Here is a 21661-nt window from a genome sequence, read left to right as displayed (position 1 = left end):
GGCTCCATGCAGCCCCCTCTCCACCTGTGTGTGTCAGGATCACGGCTCCATGCAGCCCCTCTCCACCTGTGTGTGTCAGGATCACGGAACAGCTGGAGGCTTCAACTTGTACCTTCATCTGCCCGCCAGCGGGATGGATTCTCTCTTCAGATGCTTGGCAGTGCAGAGTCACTCCACAGCTGGGCGTTTGCGTCAGAGCGAGATTCTGCACATTTTCTTAGACACATGGGCTGGCAGGGTTGAGTCCAGTTGTGACCCTGTGACCTCACCTGCCTGGCCCTCTGTTCTTCAGTAGCAGGCTTTAAGGTGCATGGTGCCACCAAGATTAGGAGCAGTTGCACGCAGTGCTAGTGTCTACCTGGAGTGCTGTTTTGTTGTGATAATGTGAAGTTTTATCCTTCTGAGAAGAGTGCGTGCAGATTTTGTTAATGGAAATGAGTAGTGCTCACGAGAGAGGAAAACTGCCAAGACCCTCCAAACAGAAAGCAAGTGTGGGTGACGGCCTGGAGCAATTGCAACTTTGTGCCTCGCCTCTGGGAATGTTAAATGGCACAGCCCTGAAGGAGAACAGCATGTGGGTTCCTCAAAAAGTTGAAACTAGGACTTCCTTCCAATCCAGCGGTTCCACTTCTGAGTGTGCCCAAAAGAACTGAAAGAAGAGTCTGGGGTACACTCGTGTGATAGCATCATTCATTATAACTGCAACCTGGAAGCAGCCCGGGGGTCCATTGTCACCTGAACGGATAAGCAAAATGTGATCTGCCCAGGGACAGTGGAATATCACTCAGCCGTAAGGAAGAACGCTTGACACGCCTCACCACATGGATAGCCTGGAGGACGGTGCGCTCAGTGAAGTGAGCCAGTCACAGAAGCAGACTGCGGTGATTCCCCTAACACGAGGGACCAGAACAGTCGCTTCTTAGTGGTACTGTGTGAGGTACTTAGAGGTACTGTGTGAGGTACTTAGAGGTACTGTGTGAGGTACTTAGAGGTACTATGTGAACACTGTATGATTTCTCTAATACGGGGGACCAGAACAGTCGCTTCCTAGAGGTAGCAGGTGGTTGCTGAGGCGGGGGGAGTTTGGAGTTAGTGTTGAATGGAAATGGGGTTTCAGTTTAGGAAGGTGAAAGGTTATGGAGATGGGTGGTGGTGGTGGTGGTTGCACAATAATGTGAATATACATAGTGTCCTTTGAAATGGTAAAGATGGCAAGTTTTATGTTACCACAATTAAAACAAAAAAATTGAGAGGGAAGTGGCTTCAGGCCCGTGCAGGAATCGACCAGCGGTTCCTCCCTGAGGCTTCCGTGGCTGGTGTCGCTCATTCTTATTTCTTCCAAGAGGCCGGCAGGGCAGGGCGCACTCGAGTGGGGAAGCAAGTGAGACTGAGGCTGGGCCCACGCGGCGCCTGCAGAGGCTCTGCACACCGTGCTGGTAACTCGTGTCACCACCCGGGACAAGAGCACGCCTCGGATCAGCAGCGGAAAAGGCTTGTGATACCTTCCGTCCACACTGAACTGTCTCTTGAGGCCAGCGCAGCACCATCCGAACCGTGCTGGCTCTTGTGCGTGCACACACACACGCTGCTGGTCACAGGAGGGACGCCAGAGAGCTGAGAGGGAGCCCTGAGGTACCTAGGGGTCAGCAGCTCCAAGAAGCAGCCACTGTTCCTAGGACTGGGGGGCAGGAGGAAGAGGTGGCGTCACCAGGAGGAAGCTGTGAAAGTGCCTGTGTGGTGCTGCCGGAGCTCCACGAGGGAGACAGGACTGGGAGTCGGGGATGGGTGCTAAGGTGAGGCCCCGGCCAGATGGTGGTGGCTGAGAAGGCCCTCTGTGAGAGGAAGACTGGATTGAGGGGCCTTGAAATTCCACCCTCCACCTTTGCAGGTCATCTGGGTGGTGGCAGAGGCGGAGCTCTGTGCTTGCTTTTAGGTTCATCCTTGGAGGGTTTAAGAGGAGAGGTTTGCCTGAGTCTCTCTTGTCTTGAAGCAACCTGGGCGTCCTTTAGGGGGTGATTGAGAGGCGGGCGGTGTGGTGTGTGCCATGGCGCTCTCCAACGCATTTGTGTGGCTTCCTGCTTCTGTGTGCTCCTCCTCCTCAGCTGCCCTCCCACATACGCCATCTTGATAGTGGGATGAAGGCAGTGGGATTTTAAAATAAATCTTCTGGATTAATAAGAACCGTGGGTCTTTGCTTCCTTTAGAAAGGCTTGGACTGTCAGAAATGATGGTTGTAAAGTGAGGTTTATTTATCCCAGGACCCAGAGGAAAAGAGTTGGAACTGTGAATTCATGAGCCCCAGGTTCACATGCTTTGTCGGTAAGCTGGCGAGATGGGCTTTATTTCCTGCCTCGTGCAGCTCCCCAGCTTCCTCTATGCTTCTCTGTTGTGTCTTTGTGTCTTGTGGTTGTTTCTCTTCCAAGGCACTGGCAAAATTAGTCACTGGATTCCAGCATTCTCAAAGCAAGTTTGAACATGTATAGACAGCTCAATTATGGTTTGTAGAGCATTTTCTATGAAGTTACTAAGTTTAAAAATTAATTTGAATGAAAACTTCAGTTTTGCCTGTGATTTAAGAATGACATACTTATGTAGACATATATATATACACGTTTAGCTAAAATAATTATTGGCGTTAATGTTAAGAATGCCTGACGTTCTAAATAATTCAACTGAGCTTTTACTTTATTTTAAACCTTTATTTTAAATGTCCGTGACTGGGGTCGGTATTCTACAGAGCGTCGGTGATCCAGCTGGTGGTAACCGCCCTTTTGCATTGGTTTTGGTGCTGTGTCACAGAATCACATATTTTATGTTTTATCCTTAATAGATGTAATCTCAGTTTGACATAATAAGATTTAAATCTAAATATTTTTATGCCCAATCATTTCATCATCAAGAGGTCAATGTGGAAGAGTGTTTGCTATTTTTTACATTAGTGACGGACGAAGGACTCATTTTACAGTGGTTGGACAATTCACTGTGTATGATGTGCCATGTGCTTAGTGAGAGATGGCGTGCGGGCTGCCGTGCCAGTTCTCCCTGGATTCCCTTGTGAAGTGCCGCAGTGCTCTTCAGTTTTTCTTACCTTTCCCCAGGTGAAAGCGGGTGAGAATGGAGCCTTGAGTCTGAACCTGGAGTGAGGCTGTGTGCTGTGGCTGGGCGTGTTCACTGCCGGCTCTTTGTATTCCTGCGGTTGCTCTGAGATCTGGAGCCAGACGTTTGCTGGTGATGGGCAGTCCGGGTCACCCTTGAGCTGCGCACGCTAAGTGACGGGAGGGCATCCCGCGTCAGTCACCAGTGTCGAGGCGTCAGCAGCCCTCCCTGTGGGGAGGTGGCCGGTCTCTTTGACTGCCGTGATCGGGGCCTGGCAGTTTGTTAGCGTGGCCTGTGTGACACGTTGTCACTTAGGCAGACACCATATTATTTACACCATAAGGCTTAATTTGTATGGTTAGTTGCTTCGCCTGCAGCAGGGGTGAGCAGAATATCGCTCACTCCAGAGCCCACTGTAAGGCGCTGGGACAAGGCGAGGAGCGGGGACAAGGCGAGGTGCGGGCCGGCAGCAGAGGCTGGTGTTGCAGGAGCATGCAGAATAACCTGGGCAGCGCCACACGGCTCAGGCCTCTGCTTTAATGTGGCCTCATTTTCCTCTAACTTCCTACTGTGTTTCTGGAAATAGATCTTCAAGGAAAAGCTTTATACGTTGGTCATCTGTAACTGACAGAACCTCTTCAAAAATAAACCTTTCCAAAACGTATCTGTGAGGGAGAGTGGTGCCCTGCCTCCCACAGTGTGTGTGTTCTCTGTGACTGTGTGTGGCATTGAATGAGCCTCTGGCCTCCAGAAATGAGTGACTTTGTGATGAGCCCTGTTGCTGCTTCCACTCGGGGGCGGGGACGCTGTAGACGGAGCACAAGGTTTCAGGCTGTGCCATTAAGCAGGGGAACCCCAGGAGCAACATCAGAGGCAGAGGGTTGTGTCATGCTTGGCAGGGCTGGCCGTCCAGGAGGGGACATGCAGGTAGACCCACATCCCTGGGCTTTGGGGCCCGCTGGGGGTGTAGAGTTGAGTTCCTTCCCTCTACATGCACAGATGCCGACGCTCCACTTCCCATAGCTTCCCCGTGCTTTTTGCCTTGTCTTCCTGGCACTTACTCATTGACTATTCCCAGGCACAGCTGAAAGGGGCTGGCTCATTCCAGAGTCAGAGGAAATCAAGGCATGTCCCCTTTCCAGGTTCCCAAATTTGCCATCGTGAGCATCATCAAATACATTATTTGCCAAGCCAGGATGTTTTAATTGCTTTTTAAAAAAGGAAAATTCTGTGAAACAGAGGGAATAGTCTAGTGATTCCCTTTTCCCATGTACCCAGGCAGTCAGTTTCAACAATTACCAACCGGAATAGTTGTCGGAATGGCCAGTCTGGCTTCAGCTCTGCTCTGCCTCTACCCCGGCCCCACCAGCCCCTGGTAATTTTGATGTGAATCTTTGACATCATGTTACTGAGTCTAAATTTATCTGTGTGTAAGTTGACCCTTGAACAACATAGGTTTGAACTGTGTGAATCCACTTAAGTGGCTTTTCTTTCGCCTCTGCCACGCCTGAGACAGCAGGACCAACCCTCCCTTCCTCCTCCTCAGCCTGCTCGACGCGAAGGTAATGAGGATGAAGACCTTTATGACCATCCACTTCCAGTTAATGGAAAGTCAATTCATTTTCTCTTCCTTGTGATTTCCTTCATTGCATTTTCTTCCTCTAGCTTACTTTATTGTAAGAATTCAATATATAATACTTGCAACATGCAAAATATGTGTTAATCGACCGTTTATGTTATTGGTAAACATTCTGGTCAGCATCAGGCTGTGAATAAATTGTGGGATGCAGATTTTCAACTGCGTTGGGGGTGGTTCCCCCAACCCCTGAGTTCAAGGATTAAGTGTACCTTCAAATGATACTAACATTTGGATTTTACAAGGAAGTAAAAACACAAAATAACAAAATATATGAACATGACAACAATATTATCACACCTTAAAAATTATAATTACTTTAAGTTAAATATCTAAGTGGTGTTAAATGTTCTTGATCCTGCATGGTTTTGAAAATGTTACAGTGTGACTCTGAGCCCAAGTGAGTTCTTACATGCAGCTGTTGGTGTCTGTTATGTGTCTTTTAATCTGTAGGTTCCCATCGATCTCCCACTCTGTCTCCTTTTCTCATTGGAAAAATTTATTTGTTCGAGAACCCAGGTCATTTCCTCTGTAGAGTCATCCTCAGCTGGATTCTACTGACCGCGTCACTGTAGTGTTGTTGAACATGTCTCTTGTCTCTGCATGTTTTGGAAATTAGTTGGGTCTCGAACCTTGATCAGATTGAGGGTCAGTGTTTTGTTCCTGGTGAGACTGCTGCATAGGTGATGTGTCCTTCCATCAGGAGGCACATAATAGGTTCCGGTTGTAGTAAGAGACTGTGATCATTATCTCCTACATCTATGATTTCATAAGGGGTCGAAAAATGATGATATTATCCATCTTATTAGGTGGAATACTTATATCGAAAGAAACCTTGGTGCTGAGGTAAAGTTTCTGTTGGAAAATCAGAAGAAATACTTGATTCTTTCCCTTTATTTACCAGTCTTTAATGGGTTGATTCTCTAGTTTCTGTTTGTTTTGTGTTGCTATAACAGAGTACCTGAGACTGGATAATTTATAAGGAACAGAGATTTATTTCTTACAGCCTGGAGGCTGGGAAATCCAAGGTTGAGGGCTGTATCTGGTGAGGGTGGAAGCTGGAAGGGCTGGAGAGTGTGCATGGAGGGGACTGAACTCCTCCTTCTACCAGGAGCCCGCCCACCACCTGTGAGGGAAGCTGGAATCCCTCATGAGGCAGAACCCTTGTGACCTCAGCACCTCTGAAGGCCCCGCCCCGTCTCTCAACACTGTTGCACTGACGATTCAGTTTCCAACACAGGAACTTTGGGGGAACACATTCAAACCATAGTACCTAGTAAGGTAATTAATGAGTTTTTAAAATATGTTTATGAAATCATGGGTGTAAAAATTGGTGTTTCAGCCTTTTGCAGTTATATTCCCCTTGTCCCTCAATTTCCTGTACCCCAGATTATCCCATGTGGCAAGTTTCCCCTGATTGACTCCTCTTTTGACACAACCTTAGTTGCCTTAAAAGCTTCCCTGACTTGTGCCACAATACAGTGTCTGAAGTTCATCCCATAACAGTTCCTGCCCTGGACCCAGAATCAGTCATTTTTGAAAGAATCCAGTCCCTTCCCTTTGGGGTGAAATGATGTTTAGAGACCACCGTGTGGGCAGTAGGGGTGCTCATTACCACTGTGTTAATCATGGTCCTGGGGATGGAGCTTGAAAGGGTGTGTGTAGACCGGGCGCAGTGGCTCACTGAGGCCTGAAATCCCAGCACTTTGGGAGGCCGAGGCGGGCAGATCACCTAAGATCAGGAGTTTGAGACCAGCCTGACCAACATGATGAAACCCCATCTCTACTAAAAATACAAAAATTATCCGGGTGTAGTGGCGGGCACCTGTAATCCCAGCTACTTGGGAGGCTGAGGCAAAGAACTGATTGAACTCAAGATGGGGAGATTGCAGTGAGCAAAAATCGCGCCACTGCATTCCAGCCTGGGCGACAGAGTGAGACTGTGTCTCAAAAAAAGAAAAGAAAGGGTGTGTGTGAACATCAGACACAGAATGAGTCACACTGATCCTTCCAAACTCAGTTCAGGGTTCCAAGACTTCTGTCGAGCCAGTGAGCTGACCTCTCTAGTCCCTCCCCACACTGAAAATCCTGAGTTTTCAATAATAATTTTATTTGCTTTGCAAGCGGTTTTATTCTTAGGTGTGTCGTGTTAGAAATGTTCCTGCTACTCTCTCTTTAAAGTTTCTGGGAATTCCTTAGGTCCATTTGTCTCCTTTTTGTCATTTTAAAAGTGTAATTTTATAACTTTGAAAAATGTAAAATATAGTCTCAGAGTCAGATTTATAAAACTCAGAAGAAAGTCTAACGATCATGCTTGCGTCCTCCTTCCTTTCCACCTCACAGTAGTAACTATTCAACGCTTTCTCCTTTGGATTTTGTGTAAATAAGTGAATATGTAGGCGGACCCCTGGTCTTCCCCACATGGATCAGTGGAAGCCTTCTGTCCACTTACCCACTGCCTGGCATCTCCACGTAGTCCTGTGTCGTTCACCCCATCGTGATATGGAGACATCTTTTTCATTCCATTTTGATTGTAACTCAGAGCATCAGCACACAAGCAGGACGTGAAATTACCGGTCTTTCCCGCACACGTCCGTGAGTCATGAATGACCAGGTGGAGGACACAGTGGATGAGGAGACCCAGTGGACGGCGAACAAAACACTTAGGAGCGACCTAACCAGCTTTCGGGACCTCTGTGGCCCAAGGGGAAAGCCGGAAGGACATTGTTCGTTGAATGGATTGCAGCACTAGTGGCATTTTTGGCATTTTAGATAAATCTGTCCCATCAGTATCACGTTTACGGAGGTGGATAACTGCATAGAGGTTCTGTGAGAGAATGTTCTTATGAAACGCACATGGGGGCCTGTGAGGGACAGGCCAGAGTGGTACAGATGCCCTCAGGTGGGACAGGACGGTGTGGTGGGGAGAAGAGGGCACGGCAGAGCCCACGGGGCAGGTGTCAGCGTTTGCTGAGTCCACGGGGACAGAAGGGAAAGCCTCTGCGCTGCTCTGATTCTTGCAGCGCTTCTCTGAGTTTGGACTGTATTCCAATGAAAAGCAAATGTGTGTGTGGCCCTAAATTTAACAATTGTGAGTCAGGAAGGTCTGCGATGATAATAGTTAAATGAAGCATGCACCATAGATCCATGCTGATGGTACATGAATTTGCATGTGGTGGGTTAAATTGTATGAAGTTAGCAAGTTTGCGTATTTGTTTATGTAAGTGTTTCTTCTTGTTCCAGGTGAATGAAAACTTTGCCATTGATTTGATAGCAGAGCAGCCCGTGAGCGAGGTGCAGACACGGGTGATAGCGTGCGACGGCGGCGGGGGAGCTCTTGGCCACCCGAAAGTGTATATAAACTTGGTGCGTAGCCAGCCACCGCGCGCATGGTAGGGCGGCCTGCCCGTCCTCATTCTCCCCTGCACTCCCAGTGCCTGTTCTTTCTGCCCTCTTCTGTACCTGCTCCTGAGGCGGCCCTGACGGGGTTCACACGGCTGACACATTCACCCTACAGCACCACACTACAGGGCCTACATACAGGCGCGTGTCCGCAAACCCCCTTTCAACTGGGAAGTGGTGGGCGGCGTGTTTAGTTGGATCAGCCTTGATGTCCGCCTTCCTTTTCTCGAGCACTCAGGCGTCTTTCCTCTCTAGGCCCTTCTTGGTTTGGTCATCATCTTAGCTCAGGCTGCCACATACAGCACCGCAGGCTGGGGCTGTAGACAGCAGAAACGCATTTCCCACACACTGGAGGCCGCAGCCCAAGACCGTGGTGCCTGTGCTGGTTCCTCCTGGGGCCTTGCTCTTCAGCTTGCAGATGAGGTCTCCTCCCTGTGTCTTCACAGGGCTGTCCCTCCGTGGGTGACTCCTCATCTCCTCTTGTAAGGACACCAGGCGGATTGGCTCAGGGCCCCTGTGTGGCCTCCGTTCACCTTCATCACCTCTTTAAAGGCTCCATTTCCAAACACAGTCACGTTGGGGGTTAGGACTTTACGGGGCACATGGTTTATTTTGTAACAGTCCCTGTGTAATCTTCTATGCCCGTCGATGAGTGTCATATACAGGACCATTGAGAAAAAAAGAACACGACCAGAGAAAGAGGCCACGGGCTGAAGCTGGGATGTGGACCTGGGGTGCAGGGAGGGAGGGAGGCCGCTGCAGAGCACTCAGGGACTCAGGCAGCTTCTGACCTGGGGTTCAGGGAGGGAGGGAGGGAGGCCACTGACCGTGAAGCACTCAGGGACTCAGGCAGCTGCTGGGCTTGGTGTTCTCACCAAAACAGAGTCCTGGTCATGGGACTTTAGCTTCGTTAGAGCTGACATTTATTAAAAGCTGTCACTGTCTTGTTGCCTGTCCTGAAAACGGGACAGTGTAACAGGCATCAGTGGTTAAGCCGCCTAGAGTGGGACTGGGCAGCCAGCATGTCCCCTCCTGGGCTCCAGCCCTGCGGGCGGAGCTTGGGTGTGCCTCATGGTCCTGTGCAGCACCCACCCCCTGCTCCAGGCAGCTGAGGTGTGGGGAGTGAATGGAGCTGCAGGCCCACAGTGATGTCCCTGGGGGGTCCTATGGGATGGCGGCGTAACCCGGGGTTGGAGCCTGAGGCCAGGGGCTTTGGTCAGGCTGGAACCGAGACTGATAGTCTGCATTCTTACTTCAGTAGTAACTGAGTATTTTTATGTGTTTCTGACAGTCTGTTTCAAGTTTTATACATACATTTTCAATGTTTAATATCTAGATTTGAAGTAGAATATGGAAATACGACATCATTCCTTTTGAATGTTTTCAGGACAAAGAAACAAAAACTGGCACATGTGGTTACTGTGGGCTCCAGTTCCGACAGCACCCCCACTAGAGCACGTGGCACGCTGGGGGCCCCGCAGCGTCCTGTGAACATTTCCACGGGGAAGATGAGCGCGTGAAGCTCGCTGGTTCTGTGCGAAGGGTATTCCCGGTGCCGAATAAAGGGTGTTGCTGTCAAGGCTGACAATTTGTAAGTTTGTTTCTTTTATCGGCTGGGCTTTGGAAGTGAACATCCACATGGACATGGGTAGACATGCGAGTGGAAGCAGTGCCCGCTCCAGAGTGAGCCTGAGCTGCCTCCTGCTGGCCACCGCCTGCCTTACCGGCTGCTTCTGTGTGTCTCCTCTTATCCCTGGGGCCACGTGGGCTGTAAGAATGGCGGGGCGGGCAGGGAGGGAGAAGAAGTGCCTCTTGTTTTGCAGACGCAGCTGGGCTTCCGAGAGCCAAGGTGGCTCTTGAGTTGCACAGTGAAGAGGGCGCCCAGGCCTCAGCTGGTCCTATGGGAACGTCAGTCTCTCTCCTGTGGCCGGCCTGCAGAGCTGGTCTCTGCCTCATCCTAGTCCCTATGTTGAAATGTCAGATCTTAAAACCCAAGAATTTAAGCACTGGTTTGAAGGTATTGAAAGTCACCTACTGGCTACATTAAGGACAGTCTATGTTTTTAAAAGAGTAAGGATTATAATGTAGTGTAACACAAAAGTAAAAGTAGATTTTGAGGGAAGAGAAAGGAGGCTTGTTAGAATGGTCCAAGAGTCTGGCCTGTGAGTGACAGGAATTCCAGAGGAGGAAATACCAGAGCAGAGGGAAGGTGAGAGGGAAGGTGAGGCAGAAACAGCAGAAACACATTTCCCAAGTCAAAGAAAACCCACAGATCGCAGGGCTCACCAAGTTCCTAGCAGAATTGGTGAGAAAAGACAACTAGGCATATTCTGGTTTAAGAAAATAATTAAGCTGTAAACTTTAGAGTCTAGAGAAAAGAAAACCTTTTAAGCTTATGGATGAAAACAAATTACAGTGGAAAAGTGATCAGCGATCAGGCATCCAGCTCTTTGTCTTCGATGCTGGAGGCTGGAAGAGTGAAACATTGTCCACAATCTTCAGGAATCCCATGTATAACCAAAGTTAAATTCCTTATCCTGAGAGGAAGACATTCTTGGATGTGGGAGAGTTCAGAGGTCGTCATCCTGGACCCCACTGGGGAAAATACCTTGAGGAGAAGGCCTTACCCAGCAGACCTGATCACAGCCCTCGGTGTGGGGAGGGAGGCTGAGGCAGGAGCGGCTAGTAGTGGAACCAGTTCATTCCAGTGGCACGCTACCCAGACATGCACGTGAGGCCGCGCTCCCGGGCTGCAGGGACGGTCCGATCATGTTGCCCTCCGTGCTGAGTTGGGAGGTCTGGGAGGTGGGGAGAGGGAAGAAGGGGATGCAGGGATCCAGGAGGTCTCTGGGTTGGGTGGGTGGAGGTGGAAGGAGGCTGAAGCTCCCTCTTGGAGTGGCATGAAAACAAAATGGAGACAGATGTGATGGAGTAAATTGATGCCACCCGGATTCGAAATAACTGTGGAGACATCTGTGAGTTGTTCCCATAAGGGCCCAGAGAGGGAACAGCACCAGGCCAGGAAGTTGAAAATGTGGATGCAGAATAACCAGGGATGGGGAGAAGTGAAGGGGTGGGGCCAGGGGAAGAAAGGGGGAGAGAAGGGAGGAGCGAGGACTCAGAGCCAGGAGCGAGGCCAGCCCCTGGGGGAGCCACTGGTGGAGATGAGGCCCTAAAGCTCCACCCTGGGCTACAGATGCATCCCCCCGTCCGCCACCCCCCATCTCTGATGTGCCACTTGCTTGTCCTTCATCTGTTGGGCTACCTTGCTGCTTGTCTTAACACATGTTGATGTGGTGAGTGCGTGAGTCAGACCCGCACATTCCAAGGTGGACCTGAGTGTAGGAGCAAGCCTTGCTTTTAATTCCCCTTTTAACACTGTCCTTTTATCTTCATGTCAGGGCTTTGCTCACTTTGGGTTGGGAAACTGCCCACATTTTCTGTTCTCTGGAAGAGAAGGTGTAGGATTGGGATTCCTGTTTCTTGCCCAGTGGAACTCGCAGGAAAGTCTTCTGGGCGTGGGTTTGTTGTGGGAAAGTGGGCATCTAAGATGGAGTCTCCTTTAGTAGTTACAGGACATTCAGGTTTCTTCTTGAGCCAGTGTTGTAGATTGTATTTTTTCTAAAACTTGGACTCTCTTGCCAGAGTTACTGGCATGGAGATGTAGCTCAAGTATTTTCAAGATTTTTCAGTGTCTCAGATTCACAGTGATACCCTCTTTTCTAATGTTGGTACCTGCCTTTGTTTTTTCCCAAGTCTCACTAGACGTTGTCAGTAACATTGTATTTCTAAGCGACGTGCAGCTTGGCGATCCACTCTGTTGTATTTTTGGTTTCTACTTATTTTCTGCTCATTATTTTCAGTTTGTACATTCTTGCTGTTTATTTTACTGTTCTGTTTATAACTTTCTGAGGTGGGTTGATTGTTTCATTCCCAGCTTTTCTTCTTTTCATGTGTATTTTGTACTGTAAATTTCTCTCTAATCTCTGTTTCAGCTGTGTTTCCCCAAATTTTGTAGGTTGTTTTTTTCATTACCATTCAGTTTTAAATGTCTTACAAAAGTATGTTTATTAGAACAAAGTGTCTGGGGTTTACACTGTTATGCTGATTTGTGTTGTGGTCTGAGAACATCCTCAGAGGAGTTCATTTGTGGGCAGTCTGTGGAGACTTGCTCCATGGTCCACCACGTGCGTTTCTAGAAACATCTTGAGCCTGCTCAGAATGTGAGTTCGTCGGGTTTCAGTGCGGGCCGACCCTTGTCCAGATCTCCCGCTGCGGGCTCCCAGGGCCCCTCCCAGAGTTCCTGCCCTCTTCTTTGTGTCTCTTTAAAGAACTACCTTTGCGGCTTTGCTGATAGTGTCTTTCATCTTAAAATCGCTTTATCTTTTCACTGAATTGAATCTTTTTAACAACTTGCTTTCAAGTCTGTTTGGCCACCATTTAACTGGGCTCTGCTGGCTTGGTCTGGTTACCTTTGCTTGCTATGTTTGTTGAGTCCTTTCACCTGTATCTTAATGTAGACTTTGTTTCTGTTGCATCTCCTGTGAAAATACAGCTGAATATGTGGTACCCAGTTTAAAATTATTTATCTCTTACCTTGAGATTTTAGTCCATTTCTGTCTAGTGTAATTGCTGACCTGCTTCAGTTTCAAGCCGCCATCTGTTCCATGCTCCTGTGTCTCCTTTGTTTGGCAGAATTATTTTATCATTCTTTTTCCCCCCTAATACTTTAGAAGTTATTTTTTCTTCAAAACAGAAAAGCCACATACAAACTGGAGAAATTGTTGACAACTAAAATAAAAAAATTTCTAATATACCAAAATATAGCTCATAACCTATATTAATCAGCCTTAAAAAGACAGCTGCCTTAGAAGGAAATGGGAAAGGGCATAAAGATAGTTTATGAAAGAGGAAACACAAAGGCCAGTGGTCGTGTGTATAAAAGGCAGGTGTTGCATTTCCGCGATGAGCTGACGTCAGGCCTCATGGGGAAAGCAGTGTAAGAAGCGGCTCTGGGTGCCTGGGCTGGGGGTCAGTCGTGCATCCAGGAGTGGAGGGAGCATCTTAGTATCTTATTGGAAATTTATCCTAAGGAGTTGGTTGTCAAGTGTGAAAATTATGCACAAAGGTGTCATAAAAGGACCGCTTATGGTAGACAAATGATACAGAAATACAGGCCTGATTAAATAGGTTTCTTTTTCTTGTGCTTAATTCAATGAGATAGTATGAATCCATTGGAAATCATGATATGGACCAATGTTTATTGACATGGAATAAGTATGTTACATATAGTTGCATTAAGAAAGCAAGTAACAGAATAGTTCTATAGAATGCCCAGTGGTTGCCGCTGTAGCTGTGACTTGTTTGAGCATTCATGCATAAAGAGGTTCACCAAAACATTGACTGTCAGACATCGACTGTGATTCTGGGAATGAGATTTGGGTGATTTTTACTACCCTTTCTGTACTTTTTGAGATTATTATAATAAATGTGTCACAATAAATACGTTTTCCATACAGAATTTTACATGGGGAAATAATATTCTTATCAGTGTAATGGATTGAGAATTTCAGAGAAGAAAAGATCTAATATTACTCATGAAACTGACCAGTTGCAGCTTCTGTCATTTACAAAACCTAGAGCAGCTATGTTCACATTACAGCATCCAAAATTTTTCATTCTAATCTGTGTCCTTAGATCTGTTCACAGAAATGGTATGTCCCGGCTGCAGTCTCTAAGGTGGATGCACAGGGCAGCCGCCCACTCTCAGAGCCAATTACCCTGATTGGATTTCTGCAGCACCCTGAGAAACAGCTGAGTCAGCAGCCCAGCCTCCTCCTGCAGAGTGCCTGCACTGGCCCTGGGTCCTGGAGGTAGACAGCGGGCAAGCTCCGGTGTTTCAACAGTGGTGCTTATTGTTCGCCCAGGAAATAGGACGCTGGCTGCGCCAGGGGAGGCGGCTGCTGCTGCGCCAGCTTGAGGGTCCTCTCTCTTCCCCACTCAGCCTGCCTTTACCTACACATGCCAGTTTCACCACCACACATTCCCTCTGCATGGCTCACTTAGATATTGCGGGATCTTGTCCCAGACAGTGCTCCTATAAATACTGCCAACTGAGTTAGTGTTAGGAAGTTAAAACAAGTTTCCCATGGAAACCACATTCCAGCTCTTGCTTTCTCCTTCCTGCTGGGACCACAGTGACCAGTAAGCTGCAGTGAGACTCTGGGGCCCTGAGGGAGAGCCCTCACCGCAGCTGCTCATCCTCCATCCCTTTGGGGCTGTAAATGTTTGGCTAGACTCCTCAGCTCCCGCACAGACCCCTGGTGCTGTTGCTCTGAAGGGGACTTCATGGGGAAATACTTGAAGTCTGGGGGCTCTTAACTCTGTTCTCAATCCTGCAGGTGGAGTTTAGCCACAGGTGGCCCATTCATTCTGAGGAAGTCTCTGGGTTTCAGCTCAAGACAGACTCCCATGATTGGCCTGGCAGGTACCCTGCAGTGGGACATGAAGCCCCCTGAGCCCTCCCTGCTTCTTCAGGGAGGGGGGCGGTCGCCACTAGTCCTAGAGACGTGGGGGGAGGAGTGCCTGTTGTGTTGGTTTTTTACTTGCTTTGTATGTGCATACCAATCACCTAATTTTATGGAAAACCAGATACATTTCTCCAGTCCTATAGTAAGGCTGAGGTGTGGGTATTACACATCTGGTAGTCTAGGCATACAACGAATTTGGAAGGTGTGTGCTGATCTCCTAGGGCTGCCTAACAAACTAGCCCAAACTGGGTGGCTTCAAACAGCAAATCCACTCTCACAGATGCCTAAAATCTGAGACCAAGGTGCTGACAGTGCCCTGCTCCCACTGAAGGCTCCAGGAAGGTCTTTCCAGCCTCTCTTCCAGCTTCTGGTGGGTGCTGGTGTCCTTCGTCATCCTTGGCTGTCCTCGACATTCCTTGGCTCTCCTTAGCCATTCTTTGCTTTTCTTTGGTGTTCCTTGGCCGTCCTTGGCCTTCTTTGGCGTTCTTTGGTCTTATTTTGCCTTTCTTTTATTTCCTTGGCCATTCTTCATCATCCTTGGCTGCCCATCTTTGGCCATCTTTGGCCATCTTTGGCCATCTTTGGCTGTCCGTGACGTTCTTGGCCTTCCTTGGCCGTCCTTTGCTTTTCTTGGTGTTCCTTGACTGTCCTTGGCCATCCTCGGCTGTCCGTGGAGTTCTTTGGCTGTCCTTGACCTTCCTTGGCCATTCTTTGGCCCTCTTTGGCATTCCTCAGCCTTCATTGGCCGTCCATGGTGTCCTTGGCCTTTGTTGGCCTTCCTTGTCCTTTCTCAGTTATCCTTGGCCTTCCTTGGCATTCTTTGCTTTGTGTCTCCATTGCTTTATTCTCTGTGCTCATCTTTATGTGGCCTTCCTGTGTGTGTCTGTCTTCATATGGCTTTATAATAGATACCAGTCATTGGATTTAGGGCACTCCCTAACCCAGTATGACCTGGTCTTAACTAAATCTGCAAAGACCTGATTTCCAAACAACATCACATTCTGAGGTTCTGAGCAGACGTGAATTTTGGCGGGCCGTACTTATCCCCGTGTGGGAGACCAGGGTGCATGTCTTAACCCTTCTCACTAGAATGCAAACAAGACCCCCAGTTTGCAGGTATCAGACGTTCACAGACTTGGAGCCTGCTGAGGAAGGGGGACTGGAAGTCTGGAGCCACCATCCTGTTTAAGGTACTTTTTTTTTTTTTGAGACGGAGTCTCGCTCTGTCGCCCAGGCTGGAGTGCAGTGGCAGGATCTCGGCTCACTGCAAGCTCTGCCTCCTGGGTTCCCGCCATTCTCCTGCCTCAGCCTCCCGAATAGCTGGGACTACAGGCGCCCGCCACCACGCCCAGCTAATTTTCTGTCTTTTCGGTAGAGACGGGGTTTCACCGTGTTAGCCAGGATGGTCTCCATCTCCTGACCTTGTGAGCCACCCGCCTCGGCCTCCCAAAGTGCTGGGATTACAGGCGTGATGTTTAAGGTACCTTTAACAGTTTTCCAGAGTAATGGTGTCCTGGAAAGGAGAATAATTAGACTCTTCTTTGACTGCTGAATGTTAGATCTGAGCTGGCACTGATGCCAGGGGACCCAAAACACCACCGTGGCCTCCCCTTCCGTCCCTGGTCATGTTCTTTGCTCTGAAGCCTTCGCTATCCGATTCGAGGATAGTAGCTCCCACTTTCTTTATAACCATGCTTGCCTGATGTGTTATTTTCCAGCTTTTTCCTCTCAGCCTGCATACATCCTCGTATTTGAAGTGAGTTTCTTGTACACAGCACATAGTTTTCCTAATCTACTTTTTCTATATATATATATATTTTTTTGAGACGGAGTCTCACTCTTGTTGCCCAGGCTGGAGTGCAGTGGTGCCATCTTGGCTCACTGCAACCTCTGCCTCCCGGGTTAAAGCAATTCTGCCTCAGCCTCCTGAGTAGCTGGGATTACAGGCACGTGCCACCACGTCCAGCTGAATTTTTTGTATTTTCAGTAGAGATGGAGTTTCATGTTGGTCAGGCTGGTCTCGAACTCCTGATCTCGTGATCAGCCTGCCTCGGCCTCCTAAAGTGCTGGGATTACAGGCATGAGCCACCATGTCGGCCCTTTTCTATTGATATCTTTGTACTGTTTACATTGAATGCAATTATTGATACGTTAGGGCTTACATCTACCTTTTGTTTTTTTGTTCTGTGCTTAGTGTTTCTTTTAATTAATGGACAAAAAATAATTGTAAATATTTGTGGGGTACTCTGTGATGTTTTGATTACACACACACGGAAGGATTCATACCTGTGGTGTTCTGAGTGTCTCTGTGTGTGGGCAGCTCTGGGAGTTACCTTATACATGGGCATATACGGCTTCCTGCCCAGCTGCTTCCCGATACCACCTTGGTAGGGTTTGAGGTGCGTCACTGCAGCCCGGCAGAGGTGGAGTCCAGGCTCCCTTGCTGGCGCGAGTGGGGTGCAGTGTGGCCCCTGGTGACTGGCTGTCTGGAGCAGTTCCCATCCGGACATTTCTCATCCTGTTATACTGCTCATTTCCTGGGTCTCCAGCCAGAGACAGCAGGCTTTTGCAGGGACTTTTTTGGGGGGTCGGGGGTGCGGTTTGCATCCATTGGTGTTGCTGTGTTGCTGGCTTCTTCATCTGTCAGGGATCTATGAGGAAAGAGCCCAGGGCTCACCAGAATGCCATTCCTCAGGTTCCAAGCCCAGCCGGGCTGCCTCCTCCCCTCCTCTCAGAGTGTCTGTCTTGTGCTTGTTTTGTGTGCCGGGTCCGGGGTTCACAGTTGCACTTAGCAAGAGGCATGGGGAAGGCTCATATCCTCTACATTCTGTGAGTAGAAGACCTGGCCATTCACTTTTTTAGTTTTTGTTTTTTTGAGACAAAGTCTTGCTCTGTCACCTAGGCTGGAGTGCAGTGGTGTGATCTCAGCTTACGGCAGCCTCCACCCACTGGGTTCAAGTGATTCTCGTGCCTCAGCCTCCTGAGTAGCTGGGATTACAGGTGTGCACCACCACGCCCGGCTAATTTTTGTATTGTTAGTAGAGATGGGGTTTTGCCATGTTGGTCAGGCTGGTCTCAAAACTCTTGACCTCAAGTGAGTGGTCTGCCTGCCTCGACCTCCCAGAGTGTTGGGATTACAGGCGTGGGCCACTGCTCCCAGACCGGCCATTCTCTTTCAAAGGAAGGAAGTATAGACTAGACTTTGCTGTGCCTGGACTTCTTGGGAATGATGAAAGGTGGCTGGCAGGTCAGGGGCCTGGTGGAGGCAGGAGCGGCTGACCCGGGAGAAGGTCTGAGAGGGTGTCCTGTGCGGGCAGGTGCGAGGCGTGTGTATCAGCTGCTGACGGACACTTGGGACCAACAGGGAGGTATTGTTCAGGTGTGGGCTCTGGCCCTCTGGCCTGCACTGTGGCCCCTGTGCCCAGGGGTCACTGAGGCAGCGGAGCACGTCCTGACAGGGGCTCGCTTCCCAGCCTGATCCAGCGGAGCCACGCCACGGGTCCCAGTGCACTTACAGCATCCCCAGACCTGCAGAAACCCCACCTTTCTCCAGGGACCACACAGCTTTGCTGCAGCCCAGCGCCCCATTTCGCAGTAACGGGCACACTGTGTGGAAGTGTGGGCCTGGGCTGTCCCCTGCCAGAGGCAGGCGGGATGACAAGGGTTCAGCTGAGGTGTCTCTGCCCCAAACAGTGGACTGAGTCACCAAACGTTGGATTCAAGGGCCTGAGGGTGGGGAGGGAAGCAGGACCTGCCCTTCTTATTGCCCCTCTCGGGACACACTTGGAGTTTGTGCTTCTCATTTCTGCAGCCTCAGCTGCTGGGCCCTCAGTCTTGCTTCCGCCCTGCACTGCAGTGAGGTAGCCATGGAGCCGCAGGTGTGAGGACCACCTGGCCACTTTGGAGCCCTTGTGCTCGTGGGCAGCAGGCAACGAAGAGAGCTGCTCGGGTAGTTGAGGAGGTGGGGGCAGTGACAGAGGGTCCTGTGAGGACCCCGGTACTGCCAGATGAGGAGGTGCCTGGCGCCCAGCACGTGTCTGTGCTGCCACAGTGATGATCATGGGTACCCGGGGACCAATGGTGGCTGAGGCCCAGCAACCCAACTCTCACGGGTGAAGCTGGTTCCCCCACCTGGCAGGCGATTTCTACGACTGAGAGTGGCCATGGAAGATGAGGCATGCTCTTCACACCACATGGTAACCTGCAGCCGCATGGACCGGGAGGCCGTGCCGAGCCTCCTCTGCTAGCTCTCCGTGGTGCCATGACCTGGGAGGGGCTCTGGGCAGAGCAGGGCTAGTGCCAGGCAAGAGGAAGCCAACCAGGGCAGCGGTGGACTCCAGTGGCCATAGCTGTGTCTCAGGCTACTGCTTGGGACTGTTGCCTCTGGGCTTTCCCGTTTGTCCCCAGGCAGTGTGTCCCCCTCTCCTCTGCCAGTGCTGGGCGCTCTGGCTCATGGCTCTGGGCTTTGCAAGGTCAGGGCCCAAGACGCCCACGGGAACCCGCAGCACCTGCTCGCGTACTACCTGCCCGTGTGCGGCCGGGAAGCCTGGGTGACTGTCCATCCCAGCATTTTCCTCTGTCCCAGCACTGGTTCCGCAGTGCATTTTGTAAGGGTCCTCCAGGGGCCACCTGGGCAGTGGCCAGGGCAATAGGGTGTCCTCTGCACTCTCCTCTGTTCCTGGGTGCTCAGGACGTCCTGGGGGTGCCTGCCTCTGCCCGGTTCTTCTCGCAGGGAAGCCACACTGAGGCACTGACACTGCCTGCTGTAAGTTCTGCGGTCACTCCTGGTAAGTTCTCAGCAAGCAGGTGTAGCCCAGAGCAAGTGTTCCTGTTCTCAGATCCCCAGTTGTCTTTTCTACAAAAGCCAGTGACAATTTAGAAACAGAGAAAGTGAAGTGACCTTGCTCTCCAAGAAGCAAATGCAAACTGTGGGGGCAGCGTCCGTGCTGGTCTCCTTGGAAAGCAGCGCGTGGATGTATCTTCTCGTGCTTTCATTGGTCACCACAATTTAAAAATACAGTATCAGGAGAACTGAACGGACCCAGTTGATTATATTGAAGCATCTTTTATTTGTTGTTTTGTTTTTTCAAGTTCTTTTAGCAAAGTGAATCCATATTCCGCCTAATTATGATTTACTCCAAGAAATCAGTCATCTATGCCGGATGAGCTGTGCGGGAGATGTCGTTCCAGAGTGAATTAACTGGTCAGTAGTCAACCATTGTTCTCCATTTCGTGTCCAGACCCAGACACTGGTGGTTCCCAGCCTTGGGTTTCAGAGGTCAGCACAAGGAAGTCAGGAAGCAAGTTTCCTCCTGTGCCTGCTTCTGTGGCCAGGGAGGAGCGTCCATCCAGGATTCTCATCCTGTCACATGCAAGCACGGCATGCTAAGCCAGCAGGCAGGGACAGCATTGCTTCAGAATGACAGTTATTTTCAGGGAGGGACCCTTGGCCGTCCTACACCACCCTTGGTCACAGGTGTGTTTCTGGTTCTGCTGGCAGCAGCGTTCAGGAGAGGGGTGGGGCCTTAGAACCACTGCCCACTTCAGCAAACCTGGCCCCAGGGACGGCCTCGCCGCATCAGCCTCGCGGCTCCAGGGCTGTCTCCACCACGGGCCAGTGTCCACAGTGCCCCCTGACCTGGGGAGTGTCTTGGCTTGGCCTGGCCTAGAAAAGACCTTGCCCGGCTGGAGGCCCCACCTCAAGGGTGATGATCTGGGTAGGGAGGAGGTATGCGGGGGTGCTCCCAGTGCAGCATGCGTGACTGTTCAGTCTTTCTCCCAAGACGGAGCCGCACAAGCTTTAGCGTGCCTGCTTCCAGATGGGGAGGCCCAGTCCCCGTGGAAGTGACTGCTCTCCCGCAGCCCAGCCTCGGGACCCTCCCGTCAGTCCTCTCCATTCACGCTAAACTGCGCTGTTCCTCAGGCTAATATCACCATTACAGTACTAATTTATTAGACACAGGGAGATTTTAAATTTCATTTTTGTGCAGTTATTTAAAATTTAAAATGATAACGTCTAACTCAATTAAATTTCAGTTGATTTATTTAAAGAATTGTAAATGCACGAAGTCTAATAACATGAATGAGTCATAAGAACTCTAAGAACAGCTTCATCTCCATGTAGGTGATCTGCTTTCGGGCTGGTCTTGTCAGGAGGTACACAGTAAGAAATAAAGATACAAACCAGGCAGATCCCGGATTGAAAACCGATCCAGCTTCAACTTCTGGACTATTTTTTATCTACCTAAACTCATGTGTTATAATAATTACATTTTTTTAACCTTTCTTTTTGGGGATTTCTGGCACTTTCATAATTTAGAGGCTCTGGTGGAAGAGCCGGCTGTTCACCACTGTGGAGAGGACTTTGAAGGCACGGGGGCCATGCCTGGCATCCCCTGCCCCATCACGGTCCTCGCGTGGAGCTCTGTTTCCCAGCTTGACTTTGTGCGTAGATGAACCAGCTGGTAGCACACTGTGGCTCCGCTTCTGGAAACATGCTCCTGGCCCTGTGGCCTGTGGGGCCCCCTCCCCGGATGTCTGCATGGTCTCGCCAGGTCAGCTCAGCAATGTTGTCTAACAGCCGGGACTGCTGTGGTCTGCATGGCTGCGTCCGCCCAGATCTGATTGTTGAAACCCTCGATAGGGTTAGGAGAAGGCGGGTATGAGGTGGCATGAGGTGGTATGAGGAGGAGGGTCCCTCAGGAATGGGGTTCATGCCCTTATAAAAGGGACTCCAGAGAGCTATGAGGACACAGCGAGAAGGGGCTGTCCGTAAACTCAGAGCCCTCAGGGGACACGAAATCTGCCGAGCCCCGATGCTGCGTGTCCTGGGGCTCTCCGCGGGCATTTCCTGTCTGCGTGGAGGGGCGCAGCCGCAGTGGGAGCCGGCGCAGGCCGTGTGCAGGGAGAGGCAGAGCCGTGTGCAGGGGGGAGAGGCGGAGCCGTGTGCAGGAGGGAGGGGCGGAGCCGTGTGCAGGAGGGAGAGGCAGAGCCGTGT

At 50.1% G+C, this 21661-nt stretch overlaps 1 protein-coding gene across 3 annotated transcripts in view; it reads left to right on the top strand.

The window, feature by feature from the left end:
- The window catches only part of NDUFS6 (NADH dehydrogenase (ubiquinone) Fe-S protein 6, 13kDa (NADH-coenzyme Q reductase)), a 35740-nt gene that overhangs the window by 4961 nt on the left and 9118 nt on the right, over positions 1-21661 (top strand). The window contains exons 3-5 of one of the 3 annotated variants that reach the window (XM_011969404.1): positions 7976-8098; positions 9522-9592; positions 16426-16436. In XM_011969404.1, the coding sequence (XP_011824794.1) occupies positions 7976-8098; positions 9522-9587 (189 nt within the window). In that variant the 3' untranslated portion in view covers positions 9588-9592; positions 16426-16436. Of the gene's footprint in view, positions 1-7975; positions 8099-9521; positions 9723-16425; positions 16437-21661 lie in introns of those variants that run through there. The other 2 variants (XR_001004816.1, XM_011969403.1) reach the window with 2 other exon arrangements.

The sequence above is a fragment of the Mandrillus leucophaeus genome, unplaced genomic scaffold, assembly GCF_000951045.1.
Source record: "Mandrillus leucophaeus isolate KB7577 unplaced genomic scaffold, Mleu.le_1.0 Scaffold89, whole genome shotgun sequence".
Classification (NCBI taxonomy): domain Eukaryota; kingdom Metazoa; phylum Chordata; class Mammalia; order Primates; family Cercopithecidae; genus Mandrillus; species Mandrillus leucophaeus.
Note: the sequence above shows the minus strand (reverse complement) of the source record. Positions and strands in the feature narration are given on the sequence as shown.